We start from the raw sequence: 19,411 nt of genomic DNA on the forward strand, positions 1-19,411 counted from the left end.
AATCTGGCCCGCTTCTAAAATTCCTTCATATTTTGGCTCCCAATGAAAAACGTTTACTCACTACTGCTACATGTTGGCTATGATGTCTGATCACTCTGATCTCATGTAATCCGATGCATGTGCATTGTGCAATGGGTGCGTATATTATCAATATAGATAGATAGGTAGATACATTCTTTATTCATACCCAACATACAGTAACACAATATATCAGTTTAAATTGTATTAAAAAATATTTGGTGATGATAAGAAGTAGGGTTAAGTAATAAACTTTAACGTTTTTACGGTCTGAGTCGCTAAATATCACCTGGATGGCGTGTTTTTTGGCTGTTACGTCGGCGGCTGTCGTTTTTGAGACGAGCCAACAGGTAGAATGAGCGGCACGCGAACAACTTACCTACCGACAGGGAATATTCTGGTTGTTATAGTTCAACATAGCATAAAGCAGTAGAAATCAGATAAATTGGGAGAACCGAGACCAATTTTTTTGCAAAATCTGACGCAAAATTGTTGCTTGTGCATCCAAAAATTGTCAAAAGATATAGTGAAGAAAGTAGTACCTTTCCTGCCCTTTGATGTCGCGCTGTAGCCTTTTTTTGAAACGATAATTTGTGAAAGCATAGATTTTTTAGCTTACCTAATTAACGATCTCTACAGACTTAGTAACTGGATTTTATGTTGGGCACAGACTATTCTTCATTCATTTCAATCCTGCTCACGAGCCTATCATTATGTTAAAAAACTGCAAAAAAATCCAGTGCCTAAAGCTTTTACTTAAACCACCAAGCAAATGCCAATACTTTTCTACCAAATTACATATTTTATAGAAATTAGGTACGGTCATCCAAGAAAGTGGTTTACCACTTTTCGACTCTGCTCTATGTTAAGGACGAAAAGTGGTAAACCACTTTTTTGGCTGACTGTACTAAAATGCAACTATAATAAATATACTATTGCATATAATTTAATAGGCCAATACTTAAGTTGTATAACTTAAATTTTCAGAGGTGGTCAAGGTTATGCTTATCCATAATCGAAACAATTGGTACCTACTGAATTCGTAATTAAGCAGTAGACCTATCTTTACCAGTTTATATTTGATTAATCTGAAATTTTGCAGAACAATTTGTTGATTTACAAAAATGCAGACACGATTATATGCAGTACCTAATACTTACCTACTTAAGAGCTCACCAGTTGGCACCACTGTAGACCACAGTACATGCGTCGATTGTCCAGTCATTGTTGATGTTTTACTGGCGGAATAAAGTTATTATTATTATAAATTTTCAAATTTTATTTATTGATCCGAAAACATAACATAAAATATAATTTGCAATTTTAATAAAAAAGCGCGTAACGTTCACATCCAAAAGGAGTGAAATTTGACATTTGAGGCTACCATCAACACCGGAACTTTTAGCGACTAGTCTCTCGCGTTATACCTCATTCCAAAAATACTTATAGTAATCAAATCAACCAAAGTTTGAATTTCATTAATATGCGCATTATGCCTCGGGTGAAGCCAAAATTGCTGTAGAATTTACTACGACATGTAGACAATAAAAAAGTCATTTCAAAATTCGGCTATCATCAGTTGCATCATTCTCATCTGTGTCAAATAGCTACAAGCCAAAACACTTAAATAATTATCTATTAAGAGTGACAGGAAGTACCTTCCGAAATTGTAAGAAATGTTCAGAATACGCCCCCATAGACCCCGCCCTGTATGTTACGCCACGAAGGTTGCTTATATAACGCGGCGTCTCACTGGAGCTCGTTTATTACCAGTTTTGTAGTTCAATAGCTTTAACTACTCCGAAACCGGGCAATATATCAACTATCCATAAACCATTATACCTTATGATTGTCGTCGTATAAACCTTCTATGGTCACGAGAACTAGGGGAGTATGCAGATTGCAGATCCGCGGTTAGGAAAGGAAACAATTTTCCATACGAACGTACAGCATGGCAAAAGAGTAGATCAGCAGTTCTCGAAAAGTTTGTACAAAAATTAAGGAAAAAGTTAAATTTGTTTTTATTATTCCTATTTTGTTACCAAGATTTTTTTGATCTCAATTCAGATTTTAGTAAATTTTATTACGCCATTAAGGTTCTCTAGTATCTATATTTTCTTAATTACAACAATTATCTTCTATATATCTTACGAAAGTCGATTTATATTACTAAATGTTGGTAACAAAATAGGATCAATTAAAATTTGCTGACGTGGCTATGTACAAAGTTGTCGGGAGCTGCTCAGATATGGTACATTATTTTTTTATTATGGCGACACTCGATGTTCCCATGTGCAAGTGATGCACGAGTTACCAATGCAAAATAGTTTACATAGACGGTGGCTCCCATATTCATTTCTACTTGACTTCTACTCTTTTTTGCCAGGCTAAGTCCTTATTTTTCTCTGTGAATAGTTTAATTCTATTTTTGGAAATGTTTTAAAGGATTTTTCTTTTATGTATTTTACCTTGGCTCTCCGTTTGATTATTTTCGATTTTTTGATTATTATAAAAAGTGAAAAGGTCACTATGGGTAGGTAAGTGTGTAAAATTTGGCCTGTGTATATCAATGATCAGTGTTTATTGAGATTTCATACGTAAGCACCATGAACCTACAATTCTATGGACGGATAATTTATCGTTTATGTATTGTTTTGTATTTTGTAGATGGGTGAATCAACTTTTCCTTGCCTGTTATTGCCATGGTTACGGTCCCCTGAGTCACGCTGGTTTTATGCAAAATTATGCTACTGAAATTATGCAAGCATGCATGTAGTCCTTGTTTGTAGGTGGCAAATTAAGGAAAGGGCTTGTTAACACCAGAAAATTGCATGTTTGCATAGTTTAAATAGCATAATTTTGCATAAAACCAGCGTGACTCAGGGGACCGTAACCATGGCAATAACAGGCAAGAAAAAGTTGATTCACCCAGTTTCACAGTGCCTTAGTGTAAACTGTAATGCTGTGTTACTTATTGATTAAAATAAATAAATAATAAATAATAAATAAAATTCCTTTAATAATAACTGCATCACAATTCTGGCTTTAATTTAAATGAAGGTCATATGAATGTTAAAGTGTGATATTTTTTATTGTATTTTATAAACAGATAATTTTATAAAAATATGCACGTAATGGTTTGATTATTTAACATTTTGTAATGAAGATAACATTTAAAATGATGTAATAATCGGGGTAAGTTGCTACTTGCTAGTAGGCTTTATTTACACTTTAGAAGTAGTGAACCACATTGCATAATATCACAGCAGTAACCGTTAACAGTCTCTAAAAGTAGAATCTATTTGGTGCCTAAATTTTAGTATCTTTCTAATAGTTCTAATTCTAACCATCAATAGTTTATTTTGTGTTATTCGTTCAAAGGCATAAAATGAGCCTTTTTCTGAAGATATGCTTTCACAATCAACACATCTTCATGATTTTGAAGGATTTGCATACTCATTATCTGGAGTATCTGAGCTTGTGTTTTCATTATTTAATATCAATCAACGGATAACTGTTATTGGCCTAAGACTATGTAGAAATACTTACGTAAGTTGAATATTTACGGCTGGTGTTGTCCTAAATACCAATAAATAAAATGAAATAAAATATGGGTATATAATATATCAATAATTAAATAGTATAAATACCAATCTTTACTACTATTTCCTGTGCCTAAAGAGTCATATAATTAACAAAATGGATCGTATCACACCTAGTGGGATAATGAAAAATGATGATTGATTATAGAGAGGTTTACCATATTCTCTACCATCATCCCATATAAAGACATACATCTTGGGGACAATGTACCTTTTAACATATAATTAATGATATTTTTCTTCGTTTAAGTACATTCTTTTACAGTCATCTAAATATATAAAAGAAGAAGCTGACTGACTGACATATCAACGCACAGCCGAAACCGCTGGTCCTAGAGATTTCAAATTTGGCACGTAGGTTCCTTATATAGTGTAGAGGAGCACTAAGAAAGGATTTTCCAAAATTCATCTCCTAAGGGGGTCAAATGGGGGTTCAAAGTTTGTATGGGGAAACAAGATTAGTTTGACTATTTTATTCGAAACTTCACAGGAAGATTCCTTAAGACATATGACTGAATACGTGTTTCAGGTTTTTTGAAAATTTAACCCCTAAAAGGGTGAAAAGGGGGTGATAAAGTCAAAAAATCAATATGGGTATCGTTTTTATGGTTTATCGGGTCGCTGATCACGATAAATACAACGTTTTTAAAATCTAACGAGGCGGAAGTGAAATACCTTCTCCCCTGTTGTGGTGCAATGGGGTTTAAATATCAAAAAAATATATAAAAGAAGATATTGACTGACTGACTGACATATCAACACACAGCCGAAACCGCTGGTCCTAGAGATTTCAAATTTGGCACGTAGGTTCCTTATATAGTGTAGAGGAGCACTAAGAAAGGATTTTCCAAAATTCACCTCCTAAGGAGGTCAAATGGGGGTTCAAAGTTTGTATGGGGAAACAAGATTAGTTTGACTATTTTATTCGAAACTTCACAGGAAGATTCCTTAAGACATATGACTGAATACGTGTTTCAGGTTTTTTGAAAATTTAACCCCTAAAAGGGTGAAAAGGGGGTGATAAAGTCAAAAAATCAATATGGGTATCGTTTTTATGGTTTATCGGGTCGCTGATCACGATAAATACAACGTTTTTTAAAATCTAACGAGGCGGAAGTGAAATACCTTCTCCCCTGTTGTGGTGCAATGGGGTTTAAATATATAAAAGAAGATATTGACTGACTGATTGACATATCAACACACAGCCGAAACCGCTGGTCCTAGAGATTTCAAATTTGGCACATAGGTTCCTTATATGGCGTAGAGGAGCACTAAGAAAGGATTTTTCAAAATTCTCCTCTTAAAAGGGTGAAATGGGGGTTCAAAGTTTGTATGGGGAAACAAGATTAGTTTGACTATTTTATTCGAAACTTCACAGGAGGATTCCTAAAGACATATGACTAAATACATGTTTCAGGTTTTTTGAAAGTTTGACCCCTAAAGGGGTGCAAAGGGGGTAAAGTCAAAAACACAATATGGGTATCGTTTTTATGGTTTATCGGGTCGCTGATCACGATAAATACAACGATTTTTAAATCTAATGAGGTGGAAAAGAAATTTTCTCCCCTGTTATTGTGCAATGGGGTTAAAATATCCAAAATAGCCATAAGTATAGCTTTAGTTTTTATCTTTACTTGTGGTTCAAGAGATTTCAAATTGACACGGAAGTTCCTTAGAGGAGCACTAAGAAAGGATTTTTCAAAGTTCACCTCCTAGCATGATAATTTGACAGGGGCAAGGACAGGGACAGGGCCAGGGACAGGGACAGGGACAGGGACAGGGACAGGGACAGGGACAGGGACAGGGACAGGGACAGGGACAGGGACAGAGACAGGGACAGGGTCAGGGACAGGGACAGGGACAGGGACAGGAACGGGATAGGGTTAGGGATAGGGATAGGAATAAGGATAGGGATTGGGATTGGGATTGGGATAGGGATAGGGATAGGGATATGGATATGGATAGGGATAGGGATAGGCATAGGCATTGGGATTGGGATTGGGATTGGGATTGGGATTGGGATTGGGATTGGGACAGGGACAGGGACAGGGATAGGGATAGGGATAGGGTTAGGGATAGGGATAGGGATAGGGATAGGGATAGGGATAGGGATAGGGATAGGGATAGGGATAGGGATAGGGATTGGAATTGGGATTGGGATTGGGATTGGGATAGGGATAGGGATATGGATAGGGATAGGGATAGGGATAGGGTTAGGGATAGGCATTGGGATTGGGATTGGGATACGGATAGGGATAGGGATAGGGATTGGGATTGGGATAGGGATAGGGATAGGGATAGGGATAGGGATAGGGATAGGGATAGGGATAGGGATAGGGATAGGGATAGGGATAGGGATAGGGATAGGGATAGGGATAGGGATAGGGATAGGGATAGGGATAGGGATAGGGATAGGGATAGGGATAGGGATAGGGATAGGGATAGGGATAGGGATAGGGATAGGGATAGGGATAGGGATAGGGATAGGGATAGGGATAGGATAGGGATAGGGATAGGGATTGGGATTGGGATTGGGATAAGGATAGGGATAGGGATAGGGATATGGATAGGGATAGGGATAGGGATAGGGATAGGGATAGGGATAGGGATAGGGATAGGGATAGGGATAGGGATAGGATAGGGATAGGGATAGGATAGGGATAGGATAGGGATAGGGATAGGGATAGGGATAGGGATAGGGATAGGGATAGGGATAGGGATAGGGATAGGGATAGGGATAGGGATAGGGATAGGGATAGGGATAGGGATAGGGATAGGGATAGGGATAGGGATAGGGATAGGGATAGGGATAGGGATAGGGATAGGGATAGGGATAGGGATAGGGATAGGGATAGGGATAGGGATAGGGATAGGGATAGGGATAGGGATAGGGGGATAGGGATAGGGATAGGGATAGGGATAGGGATAGGGATAGGGATAGGGATAGGGATAGGGATAGGGATAGGGATAGGGATAGGGATAGGGATAGGGATAGGGATAGGGATAGGGATAGGGATAGGGATAGGGATAGGGATAGGGATAGGGATAGGGATAGGGATAGGGATAGGGATAGGGATAGGGATAGGGATAGGGATAGGGATAGGGATAGGGATAGGGATAGGGATAGGGATAGGGATAGGGATAGGGATAGGGATAGGGATAGGGATAGGGATAGGGATAGGGATAGGGATAGGGATAGGGATAGGGATAGGGATTGGGATTGGGATTGGGATAAGGATAGGGGTAGGGGTAGGGGTAGGGGTGGGGATAGGGATCGGGATCGGGATAGGGATAGGGATAGAAATAGGGATAAAAATAGGGGACGGGGATGGGGATAGGGATAGGGGAGGGACGGGGACAGGGACGGAACGGGGACGGGGACAAAGATAGAGATAGGGACGGGGATAAGAATAGGGATTGGGGTCGGAATAATCGGTCGGCAATCGATATTTAGGCAGTGTAAAATGCAGGTGGCCCAGTGGGAAGGTATTAGTAAGTAGGCATCGGCGAGTATCCTGCATCCGTAAACTATTACATTCAATGTGCTGTAAGAAGATCGTTGTTTGCTTGCCTTTTATATGTTTACGTTTGCAATAAGTATAAGCAAAATGGAAAAAATTGTAAGCGATAATGCAAGGAAGTACTTTTTACCCTACCGACCATAGCGTCGAGATACTGGCTATGTGGGTTGTATGAAGTTTCCCCAGTATAAATATTTATATAGGTAAAATACATACATATTCGCACCTACGCTGTGGTCGCTGTGTAACAATTCTACAATCATTGCAAGAATTTCTTTTAAAACAATATTAATATGTGTAAGGTACAGTCAGCCAAAACCGGACCGTACAGCAAATAGATCAGTTACAATGGCCCTCCAGTCGAGAATTGCCCCGCTTTACCTTAATCGAAATAATCGCGGACAGATGTACCTACAAAGAAACCTACGGATCCAAATGAAAATCTTATTTTTTGTAAACGTTTCAATAAGAATACTTTTATTACGCGGGCGAAGCCGCGGGTAAAAGCTAGTTAATATCATGAATTATCACACGAAGTGTCTTTATCGTTAATCCGATGAAAAGACCACTTAACATTCTTATATGAATACGTCCTTACACGAAAATATGGTGTAGCTGTATGTGTATGTGAGGGGGGTCGTGCCATACCGTGCCAGCCTCGAGCGCTAAGGTCTCAACTATGACACTGGCAGCTCGCGTCAAAACTGCTGAAACCGTGCGGTGAAGGCGAAGGGCCGCTCGCGGCCGGCTCGCGGCAACCGAAATCATTCAAGACGAACCGCAACGTACAAAGTGAGCGCGCGGGCTGGTGAGTAGTTAGCACTTGTGTTTCATTCATGTACATATGAATGAATCCTTGACGTATGATATAATTAAGTATATGAGTGAAAATGTATATCTGCCCAGTAAGGGCACGTATGCGGGAAGAAAGGCGTTACGTCACATACATGCTTTGTAGGTAGTTCATAGACTGATAACGCAAAGTGCTATGCATTTAATTAATTAAGCAATATTATACTTTGCTAACGCTTATGTCACGAAAGCACACTCGTAGAAGGCTCATGCTCGGAAGTTGATACGGATGGATAGTGAAACAAATTTAATGTCCCTCACGGCACGGGTTATCGATTGTTTTTTCATATTACCTATTTCAGCCGTCAGTATATCTATGTACTTATGAGTCGTAATTGTACATGTAAGTTGAAGGTAACATCCATAAACATGCAGCTTTACCACTGCGCGGTTGCCACATGGACACAATTTTTATGTCTGTCCTTGCTCAGGTTACATACCGAATTCTAAACCCTTGTTCAATGTCTTACTAATAGTTACATTTTAATTCAGTACCTGAAATGTTAAAAGAAGGTTACCCACTACACCCAATAATGGCAACGATTCGTCAGTTCTTCGGGGTTGTCACTTTTTACTTCTCACTGACAAAGCCATTGCCGTCCAGTGGGCAGTTCGTCAAAGGACCCCTTTAAGAATAAGCCAACGAGGCATTAATGTATATTCTTATTTTCCCGCAGCTTCGCCCACCCGCACGTCCGGGCGCGGCTCGAGAAGCACATGGGCTCCAACCTGGTGCGGCTGACGGACAAGGCCTACATGACGGAGTTAGAGGACCGCATACGAGCAGTCAACGAGGAGAACCTTAACAAGAGGATCACCTCCCGAGTCGTGAGTATCTTGAGTAGTTTGAGCACATGGACACCTGGTGCGGTTGACAGACAAGGCCTACATGGTGGAGCTAGAAGACCGGATCCGAGCAGTCAACGAGGAGAATCTCAAAAAGAGGATCACCTCGCGAGTTGTGAGTATCTTGAGTATAGGACAAGTCTTATATGACGGAGAGAAATACATTCACGTTGTCAACGAACATTTCGCAAAAGGATTTCCTTCCGAGTCGTGAATACCTTAAGCAGTTTGAGCATAATCTACATTTGGAGCGGCTGACGGACAGTGCTGAAAGACCGCATCCACGCCGTCAACGAAACCCTCAAAGTATGACATAAGTAATTTGTAATGACAAGTAGTTCACACTTCGCAATGAAGACCCGAAGCTCGGGCTTCGCGCGCTTGTATTTGGGGCTACGGCCGATCCTACACACCGGGCCGGGTACACTGTTGCATGATGAAATAAAAAAATAATCTGAAAACTACTTAAGTATCTTGTACTATTCAGCTGGTAGCCATTTACCGATTTTTTTTCTATATATCCCACTTAACAAATTATGAAACGTTGTCAACATAGATAATATAGTCTATTTCTAACATTATTAGATAGTGTAGCTCTAGAAGTTTCAACAATCACGTGAAAATTATATAATTACAAATGTTGAACTTTGATAAATTTCATCAATATTTTTATTAAACAAAACGACGTGCCGCCAGATATCGTTACACGAGCTAACATTTAATTTGATAAAGAAAAGGTTACCCATAATGTTCAAAATAATAGCTCTATCACATGACTTGATACTATTATTACTTTTCGCAGAATTTGCGTGTTTTTCACCGAACTGTGAGATAATTCTTTGCTTGACAACTTACCAAGTTTTGTTACAAGCTTGCCTTACATGTTAGTGTGCGTCAAAACGTAGAAGCTAAATTTGACCCACTTCCCGGTTTCCGATTGAGCTGAAATTTTGCACACATATATGTCAATCACGTGACAATGCAATATTATGGTATCATGGAGCTGATCTGATGGTGGAGCAGAAAGGTGGTCATAGGAACTCTGTCATGAAACGTTGTATCCCCATCGAGTAAGGGGTTTTTAGAAACGTCTTGGAGAGCAGTAAATGACTGTTGAAAGAAAAGTACAGTCGGTGATAAAAGCTTGTGCCAAAAATGATTTTTTTGCAAAAAGCGGCTATATATTTTTTAAGTTCTAACAGGAGAAAGTTTGAGGGTTGTAAGTAGATCTAAAAGAAGAAGCCTCGAAGGCTGAAACGCCAACTCTTCTGCAAGGACTGCAAGAAAGTGTGTGATCATAGTTTAAGTACCTAGTATAGCGTGTCTACGGTTACCGCGAGAAGAATCACATTTTTTTTTAAGGTAGGCAAATTTTATGTTTTTCCTACTCAGAATTGCGAGCCCTTTTGATCTAGGATAAAAAACGAGAGACCAAAAAATGGTTTCCACTTCGGTTACAAAGTGTTTGAAAAATAGTAACGAAGTGGAAATAAAAATTTGGGACGCTTTTTTTCTGCCTAGTAGGATAGAAAGGGCTCGTGATTCTGAGTAGGAAAAACATTAAATCTACCGATTTTGGAAAAAAGTTTTTGAATCTTTTTACCCACTACGTACTACGGGAGGTGTTGACGACCGCTGTTATCGGTCAGTTAAGATGGGTAGTTAAAACACGAACAACTGGGCATATTTTCCACTTTGTAACCGCTGTACATGCCAAGTATTTGAAAAATGGTAATGAAGAGGAAAAAAAATTGGGACGCTTTTTTTTCACCTAGTAGGATCGAAATGGATCGTGATTCTGAGTAGGATAAACATAAAATTTAACTCATCCTTGAGGATTCCTTGCGTTATCCCGGTATTCGTCGCGGCTGATGGGAGCCTGGGGTCCGTTTTGACAACTAATCCCAAGACTTGGCGTAGGTACTAGTTTTTACGAAAGCGACTGCCATCTGACCTTCCAACCTGAAGGGTAACTAGGCCTTATTGGAATTAATCCGGTTTCCTCACGATGTAACACCAAAAAACATTAAATACCTATTTTAGAAAAAAAAAGTTTTTTGGATTCTTCTCGTGAAAATGCCCATGAATTGGTATCACTGATTTATTTGAATCAAAACCTCAGAGACCGATAGATTTCAGTGAATGCAAATACGGGGTAAACTACTACTTTCTAGGTGTAAAACGAATACCACCTAGCAATACTCAGAATCGTTCCATTTACGAAGGCCACCATTGTTCGGTTTCGCACACATCCATTATTCCATCAAAAGTTGAATGGCATAGACCGATTAACTGTCAACCACACATCGACTACACGTGTATTACACGCGTATACACGGTTCCCGGTCATAAAGTAACGCGTGTTCAATAATAAAAATTAGTCTATTAACTTGTATCACAGGCCGCTGTGATGTGAGTCACCGCATTTATGCAGCGCAAATGCCTATTGATAAATGTTTATGTTTACAAAGGTGGTGCTAACCGGTTATATCGATCTCATAGGTTAGATAAGAGATTCTAGAAGCATGTGTGAAAGCGCATCATAACAAATATTACACAACATATGGAGGGTTTACTGGTGAAACCCGATAAGTTGAGCAAACTGATTTTTGAAATTCCAACTAAGTATGTGCAATTTCCACAATGTTATATACTTAATTATAAAAGCTATTTCATAGCAGATCGACATACATTCCTAGATAGGGAATAATTATCAACTCCCTTTTATAACGGATTCCTATTAAATAAATAAATAAATATTATAGGACATTCTTATAAAGATTGACTGAGTCCCACGGTAAGCTCGCGGGGATATTATTCTATAAGGATGGGTACAGGATCAAATGCTATATTACTTGCTTGGGAATGAAATATTTGGGAACCCCTGATGTAGATACTGAAATAACATTGACTTGAAAACCAAAACTGGCATCTTTCTACGTATCATAAAACTTATCCCTTAAAGGGATAAGCTCGCCTTTGTACATAACCATTATAATTATTCAATGTACTTGTAATTTGTTCTGTGCAATAAAGTGTTTACTACTACTACTACTACTAAAAGTTTAGATGACTATTTATCTACAAATTTTCTTAAGCACCTAGCTATTATTGAGTATGCCATGTCATTCATACCTAACTTCTAGCTCGATGAAATGGAGCGTCTAAAACGGCTCATCCTCGTCGGGAAGACTCCGCTGAAGGAGTGTCCTCCTGAGCTGTACCACCACCCTGTCTTCGTGTTCTGGAGGATGGTCAATAAGGAGGTCCAGAGGGCGTCGAAGAAACGAGCAGATGCTTTCTACAGGAAACTGAAGGCGTCGCAAAAGACTATTCAGGTAAAACATACTCTGATTGTTTTATAAAACGATACTCAAAAAGTGCAACTTATACCTGAGGCGAAGCCGAAAAAATATTTTTTACTCAGTTAAACAAGACCAAGCACTTACTTTGAAAGAAAATTATAAATTCAATAAATACCTTTCAGTCATCTTTAGTGGACCACCTACCATTTCGAATATGCAGTTTGAGTGCAAACGTGAAAATAAAACTGTCTATGGTACATGGTTCTTTGAAGCCTGGCCACTAAGACGAATCAAGTCGAGTTGAATCGAGTTCTCATACATTTGAATGCGATTCGACGCGTCGCCAATGATCGCAGCAGAAAACGAACGTCTCGACTCTGCGAATGCCAGGCTTTATCTGACATTCTAAGGTTGGCAACAATGTACCTATTTCATACAATATTTTAATTTTCTACGATGAAGTGAATGGTTTGTTAAGTTGGTAGCAATGTATTTACTGAACTGTAACAGCTATATCGTGCTACTGCTACTAAATGTTTTCAGGGTATAGACTAGATAGACTTGTCCTGACATCTTTTATGTAGGGTTTTAAAGTACTATGCACGACCTTGTAAGTCACGAATAACAGTACGAGAGTAGAAAAAAAACTTAAACTGTCTATGAAACCTTTTAATTAATAACGAGATTCATAGTGTGGTTCAACATATCTTATTTACAATCAGCCGAAATTTTTAAAAGCTTCTAAACATCACATTTCATAATATTATCTCGCATCATACCCACATAACCACGCGCGTGACGCGTGGTTCATTGGAATCAAATAAATATCCTTTGAATGTGGAATATTGCGCTCGACGCCATCACGTCTATCCAAAACTAACTTTGAAGCTAAAACATCCTTGTCAAATATCATTTCTTTTTTATTATTATTATAAATGGGCTTACTCTTGGCCACAAACTAGCCAAAGGCAAAGACGTGGCCTGCGATGGAGTGAGCTCGCCCAGAAGATACCTGTTCACTCTTGATTTGAACCCAAAACTGAGAGGCTTCTTCATCCTTTTTTTTAATAGCCTGGTGTAGTGTCCCACTGCTGGGCAAAGGCCTCGCCTCGCTTCTTCCACTCAACCCTGTCACTTGTGTAATCCTGCCAACGTGGATATAATGCGTCCAAGTCATCCCGCCATCTCTTTTTCGGTTTTTCCGAACCCCGGCCTGCACCCTCTACGGTTTTCTGTGGGTCCCCACTCGGTGACCATTTGACCCACCGTTCACGTTCAGGGTGCATGCGGCAGACATACCCAGGCAAGGCCCCGAATGCGATGCGAAACGCCGCAGAAATGCAGTCTAGCTTTGTTGCGCCAATACGCAAGAGCGATAGAGATAGATTGCATTTCTGCTGCGTTTCGCCGTTTCGCGTCGCAGAAATGCCATTCGGCTACGGGGCCAGTTTCACTTAAAGTCGCCGTCCATAGAATTTGTGAACAATGTAAAACAAACCCTGTAAGTAGTCAAAATGTCTTTAATTTCCATTCTAACTCATCAGATACTGGCTAAATCCATGTGTTATTTGATCAATTCATATTATATTATGATCCTCAATCTTTAAAATAATAAAATTGTGCTAGAATATTGATATTTTACAGGATGGTTTGTTTACATTGTTGACAATTTCTATTGACGGCGATTTTTAACCCCCGACGCAAAAACGACGGGGTGGTATAAGTTTGACGTGTCTGTATGTGTGTGTGTGTCTGTCTGTGTGTGTGTCTGTCTGTGACATCGAAGCTCCCGAGCGGATGAACCGATTTAGATTTAGTTTTTTTTTGTCTGAAAGCTGAGTTAGTCGGGAGTGTTCTTAGCCATGTTTCATGAAAATCGGTCCACTATGTCGCGGTCAGGGGTTTTTCAAAATTTTAATTTTGTGGTTAGGTTATAAACGTAGTGGTCTTGACACCTACATCTGTATTTCCATCCTTATTTGACAAATTTCAGTCCGCCGACGACGACGAAGAAGAGGTAGAGGAAGAATCGGAAAGCGAGAAGCTGACGCCTCAACAGCTGCTGGACAGGGTCCGCCAGGAGCTGGAGCTGCAGAAGGCAGCGGACGTGGAGAAGGGCGTGCGGTTCACGGATGAACAGTTCGCGCTCATCAAGTATGAGACGCAGGATGTGAAGACGCTTAAAACTCTTACGGTGAGTACATTTGGTAAATTCTATACGACTAAGGTACAGGGGACAATTTCGACTGGGATTTAAAAAAAAAATTTTTTTCACCACACCAACTGGTAATGGGTTACTTTGCTATTCGAGAACAGATAGCAAAATTGCATTTTATCCACAAGAGTGCAAAGTAATTTCATAATTTAAACTTGATGTCTTGAGCTGGCTGGTATAATTTACGTGTAAAAGATGATTGTGAATCATAAATATTGAGTAGATTGATATATTTGATTTAGTTTGATGTTTATAGTCAGTATTTTGTTCGTGTTAGTGTGGTGAAAAATGTTGTGTTTCACTCGGTGGCAAAGTTTGTTATTGGCACATGCGGTTAAACAACAACTTTGCCCCCTTGTAAAACAAATAACTATTTCCATGTTTTATATTTTGTGCTTTATTAAATAGAGTGTCCACTGGTCACATATATGACCACGTGCACGTGTATTTAGTTGAAAGTCAAGTTAATGGTGTAAAACATGGAAAAAATCAATCGGTCGAAGTTGTCCCCCATGCCCCCAGTCGAAACCTTCTGTCTTATGTCTTCTTCTGGCAGCATCTAGAGTGAATGCTGATACATCAATATTTGCTTAGTGATTTTTTTTGTGGTTTTCATGTTAGCACTGTGAGTTTTATTATCCGAGACCAATAAAATCACTTGAAGAGACTTCCACTAGTTTGCTGGAGATTAAGACATACAAATTGCTTGGTAAAAAGCAAGTTACAAGTTATTAAACTGATATTGTTTTAATGTTATCGCTCTTTGTCATTGGCATGTCATTGAAATAAAAATGTGCAGTCAAAATTTGCATAATTGCGAGCTTATCTACGTTGACTGCACCTGATTAAAAGCAATGACTTTAATTCATGCTAACCAAAGAGGATCGAGTATTATAGAAAGTTACTGTCGAAGTAAAATATGTAATCACAGTGCATAGACTGCCATCTCTTGACACAGGGTTAAAACTTTTGAACCTCAGTTTTGACAATTTGGCCCATATTCTTAGCTTGATATGTTTTAAAATGTCAAATATTAATATTAGCGCCATCTAGCTGAGCGTACCCCAAAGGTGTGATGCCATCTAGCCCACCGTGCCTTTTTCTGTATGGTACAGAGGTACATTTTTTTCTTAGACTTTATCTGTCTATACGGAGTTATATAATGTCTTTGATGATAACGAAGCAAGTTCAGCTTATACCTTTTGACCCTTTTATAAATCGCAAAATTATTTAACCCGACCATAATAAATTATACTGTCGTGCAAACTAATGCACCGTGATGTCTTCGAATTAAATATCAATTCGAAGCACTAAATGTACTAACTGGCCCGATGTATCAAATATAAACAAACTGGCTCGTGTCAATCCGGTCTGAACCAGATATCGGAGATGAAAACTGAACTAGCGACCTCTGACAGCTGGACACGCATTCTTATAGCTAACCAAGCACACGCTAGTTGAATACTCGAAAGAACTAGTGAACATTGTAATCGGTAATCTACGTGCTAAGTATACAGAAGGAAGATCATCTTACACTGGTTTCCCTAAGCGTTTACATCGTTTGCACTCATTACGTTTTAGAAAATAGACTTGTCTGCTCTGTGGACTCTCTTATCGAGCTAACTCATCACGAGTCTGAATGACTGTGAAAAGACTTTCTGGAAAGGCCAGATTCTATTGAGACATAGTTTTCCCTAAGACGTTCTATTTATTAGAAATACCAGTTATTATATGCGGATCTAAGAGTAAGCCCATTTATATACATTTATATATATAATTATATATATATCTAGAATAAACCTGCCTGTGTGGTGACGGGTTAAGAATTTCACCACCCCCTTTCTTCCCATGGGTGTCGTAGAAGGCGACTATGGGATTTGGGTTAAATTGTGGCGTAGGCGAGAGGCTGGCAACCTGTCACTGCAATGCCACGGTTTCGTTTTCTTTCAACCCCTTATTTTGCCAAGAGTGGCACTGAAGCTTTAGTAGTTTCATGTGCTCTGCCTACCCCTTTACGGGATACAGGCGTGATTGTATGTATGTATGTATGTATGTATATCTAGAATAAAATATTTTATGCATTGCACGAAATAAAGCCCCACATAATATGGACAGTAGTTATTTTTAAACATAATTTATATTTAATAACTCAAAGAGAAAGATATAAAGTAAATGAATTGACCGTGACCTCACTCCTCAGTATTTCATAGTAATTCCATATTAGCAAATCGTTTTGACAGTTCATAAAAAAAGCTGATTTGGCTAGTAGGAAACCAGCCTATTAATATCTACTCGTATGTATATGGATTGATATGAATTTCACATAATACTCTTGACATTCTTCTTACATAATAAATATATGCTGGCTGGCTATTACTAAATACTTCACTCCTCAAATAAACGTGACAATGGAAAGGCACAAATTGTTCAATAGGCGCCAAGCAGAAGACGAAACAATAGACGATTATGTCACCGACCTAAGAAATATAGGAAGACAATGTGAATTTAATTCATTAGAAGACAGCCTTCTCCGCGATGTGTTCAGCTGGAATCGACATGCCAAGAATCAGCATATAAAGGAGCACATACTACTGAAGAAACCGGAAAAATTGAACGACGCGAAGTTTAGCACGGCGTTTTCTTTCAATTAAATAAAAGCTAATGACGAATAGACTCATCAATGTGCGCTTAGATTATAGGGTCTAAATAAAATGCTATATCAGCAAGGAGTTGAAAACAAGATACAATCTTGAACCCAATTTGATTGTTTTAAAGATGCATACAAAATTAAGCATAATTATTGAATGATTTCGAAAGCACAGTGTATTTTATCGTGTCCAAGAATATCTGGACGCATCCAGTTTGGGGCGAACATTAATCGGTATAAGTCGTTACTGACCTCGACCATATTTTCGATGGTGACCAAACTTATATATAAGTAGGTATCTATCAACTGATAACTTTTTTCAGAAGTGCATTATGAAGCCTATGTCATATCAGATGAATGTTTATAAACTTTTTTTACATGACATTGTGGCTGGCCTGGGTGTGTCTTTCCACGCGGTTCATACAAGAACATGTAAGAAAAATTAGCCGAATGGCATTTCTGCGATGCTAAACGAAATCGAAACGCCGCAGAAAGGTAGTCTGGCTCTGTCGCGCCAATACGCAAGAGCGATAGAGATAGATAACTACGAAAGAGATATTATCGTGAGCGTTTCGTGAGCGTTTGTGCAGAGCGTACGCACACAGACCTCGAAATGAAAGCTTTTGCCATCGTACTTTTTGCTAACAGCCTCGCAACAAAGTGCTACGCGTTGTGTAGCCAATATGTCTGGTATCAACCTTCGTAACGTAAAATATGCTACGCACGCGCGTCATATGTGCATCAAGTGCTTCGAGCAACACCGAATTCCGATACGTCGAAAGCCGAAGCAATATTTTACTATACAGCCTGGTGAGCCTGGCAATAAAGAGTAAAAATTAAAAATTGGCAACATCGTAGCGTCGTGCGGTCGTCTCGCTTTGGACACTTTTTTACAAGCAAAGAATGTTTATAAGTTAAGAAGCTAAATTTGACCCACTTCCCGGTTTCCGATTGAGCTGAAACTTTGCACACATATGTAAACCACGTGACAATGCAATATATTATGGTGGTATCATGGAGCTGATCTCATGTTGGAGCAGAAAGGTGGTCATAGGAACTCTGTTATGAAATGTCGTATCCTCATCGAGTAAGGGGTTTTTAGAAACGTCTCGGAGAGTCAGCGATAAAATTTGTGCCAAAATTTTTTTTTTTTTTGCAAAACAACTTATTACACACTTTTATTTATAAAGAGACAACACAATTTTAATTTTATTTTGAACTTTTTTTGCTGGACTACAAATCGTACAAGACTAAACGACCACGTTCTTGCGGCATTAGGTCGATTCGGCCCGATAGTTGTGTGCCAAATTGCGATGTTGTTAGTTGCCGGAACGAACTTGCTACGTATGTGCAAAATGGGATTTTTTAAATAATGTTTATTAATATTTAAGTAACTATAGTCCTCTGTTTTTCTTTTCAGACCGTGGAAGAGCTGTACGCATTAGCCGACAAGATTATTGGAACAAAACGCATATGAACTATTTTGTAAAATTTTGTGGTAAAGAAAGTATTATAAGTTAAACAATCGTAGAAAGAACTGTATACGTAATTGAAATAATAATTGAATCAATAACACTAATAGAGCTATGACTAGAGTATTCTTGTGATAACCGCACTACATACTTTGAAATAGTCAAAAGAGAGAAAGGGTGTTACCACACCAATTAATCGATCGATTTCTCTAGGTAGAAACTGCTTATTGATTGACGTCGTCGAATGCATGCCGATGTCGATCGAGGCCACCGATCAATTGGAGTGGTATGGTGACTCCCTATCACACTTGTGACCCACTGGGTAATCCTGCATTCCACCTTAGAACCCGAGGCTACAAGGCGAAACCTTTTTTATGTACCGTAAAGAAAAGAGTAAATATAGTATAGAATCTACTCCATCCCAAAAAATTCAAATGAGCTCAAATAATTGAAAAAAGAAGTATAACTATGAAGACACTTTATAAAAGTTATGTTTCCTGGATTTAACAGATCTCAAAGCGCAATGAAAATTGTAAAAGCGCAATTACTAATTATTTATTAATAGCTTGATCAATAAGGTAACATTTTGTATTTTTTTTTCTAATAACCTAAAGCATTATTACGGAGTATTATTAGTATCAGTAGTTATAATTTTTTATGTATTTATTGTATGCCATACTCTAAAAATATTAAGTAGGCGACAATAATAAAAGATCTCGCATGTTAATAAGTGTGAACAAGATTGCTTAAGTTTAATCGATAGAATAAAAATAGTAATCAAAGTGACCCCTAGTCAATGTTAAACGTGTAAGTGTATAAAACGTGTAAAAGCAACTGTGATTTTGTAATAAATCATGTCGTAATAAAACGGGTTTTAATACCTACAATTTTAGGTATACCTTACTTGTATTTGTAACAATTTTCAATAAAAAC

The 19,411-nt window shown here is 38.6% G+C and overlaps 1 protein-coding gene across 3 annotated transcripts in view; it reads left to right on the forward strand.

The window, feature by feature from the left end:
• Nucleotides 1-19,346, forward strand: part of LOC125226918 — a 35,624-nt gene extending 16,278 nt beyond the window's left edge. For 2 of the 3 annotated variants that reach the window (XM_048131097.1, XM_048131098.1), the window contains 4 exons: nt 8,671-8,821; nt 11,986-12,177; nt 14,138-14,338; nt 18,427-19,346. In XM_048131097.1, coding sequence (XP_047987054.1) covers nt 8,671-8,821; nt 11,986-12,177; nt 14,138-14,338; nt 18,427-18,483 — 601 coding nt within the window. In that variant the 3' untranslated portion in view covers nt 18,484-19,346. Of the gene's footprint in view, nt 1-2,437; nt 2,556-8,670; nt 8,822-11,985; nt 12,178-14,137; nt 14,339-18,426 lie in introns of those variants that run through there. The other variant, XM_048131099.1, reaches the window with a different exon arrangement.
• Nucleotides 19,347-19,411: the final 65 nt, after the last annotated feature.

The sequence above is a fragment of the Leguminivora glycinivorella genome, chromosome 6 (assembly GCF_023078275.1).
Source record: "Leguminivora glycinivorella isolate SPB_JAAS2020 chromosome 6, LegGlyc_1.1, whole genome shotgun sequence".
Taxonomy (NCBI): Eukaryota; Metazoa; Arthropoda; class Insecta; order Lepidoptera; family Tortricidae; genus Leguminivora; species Leguminivora glycinivorella.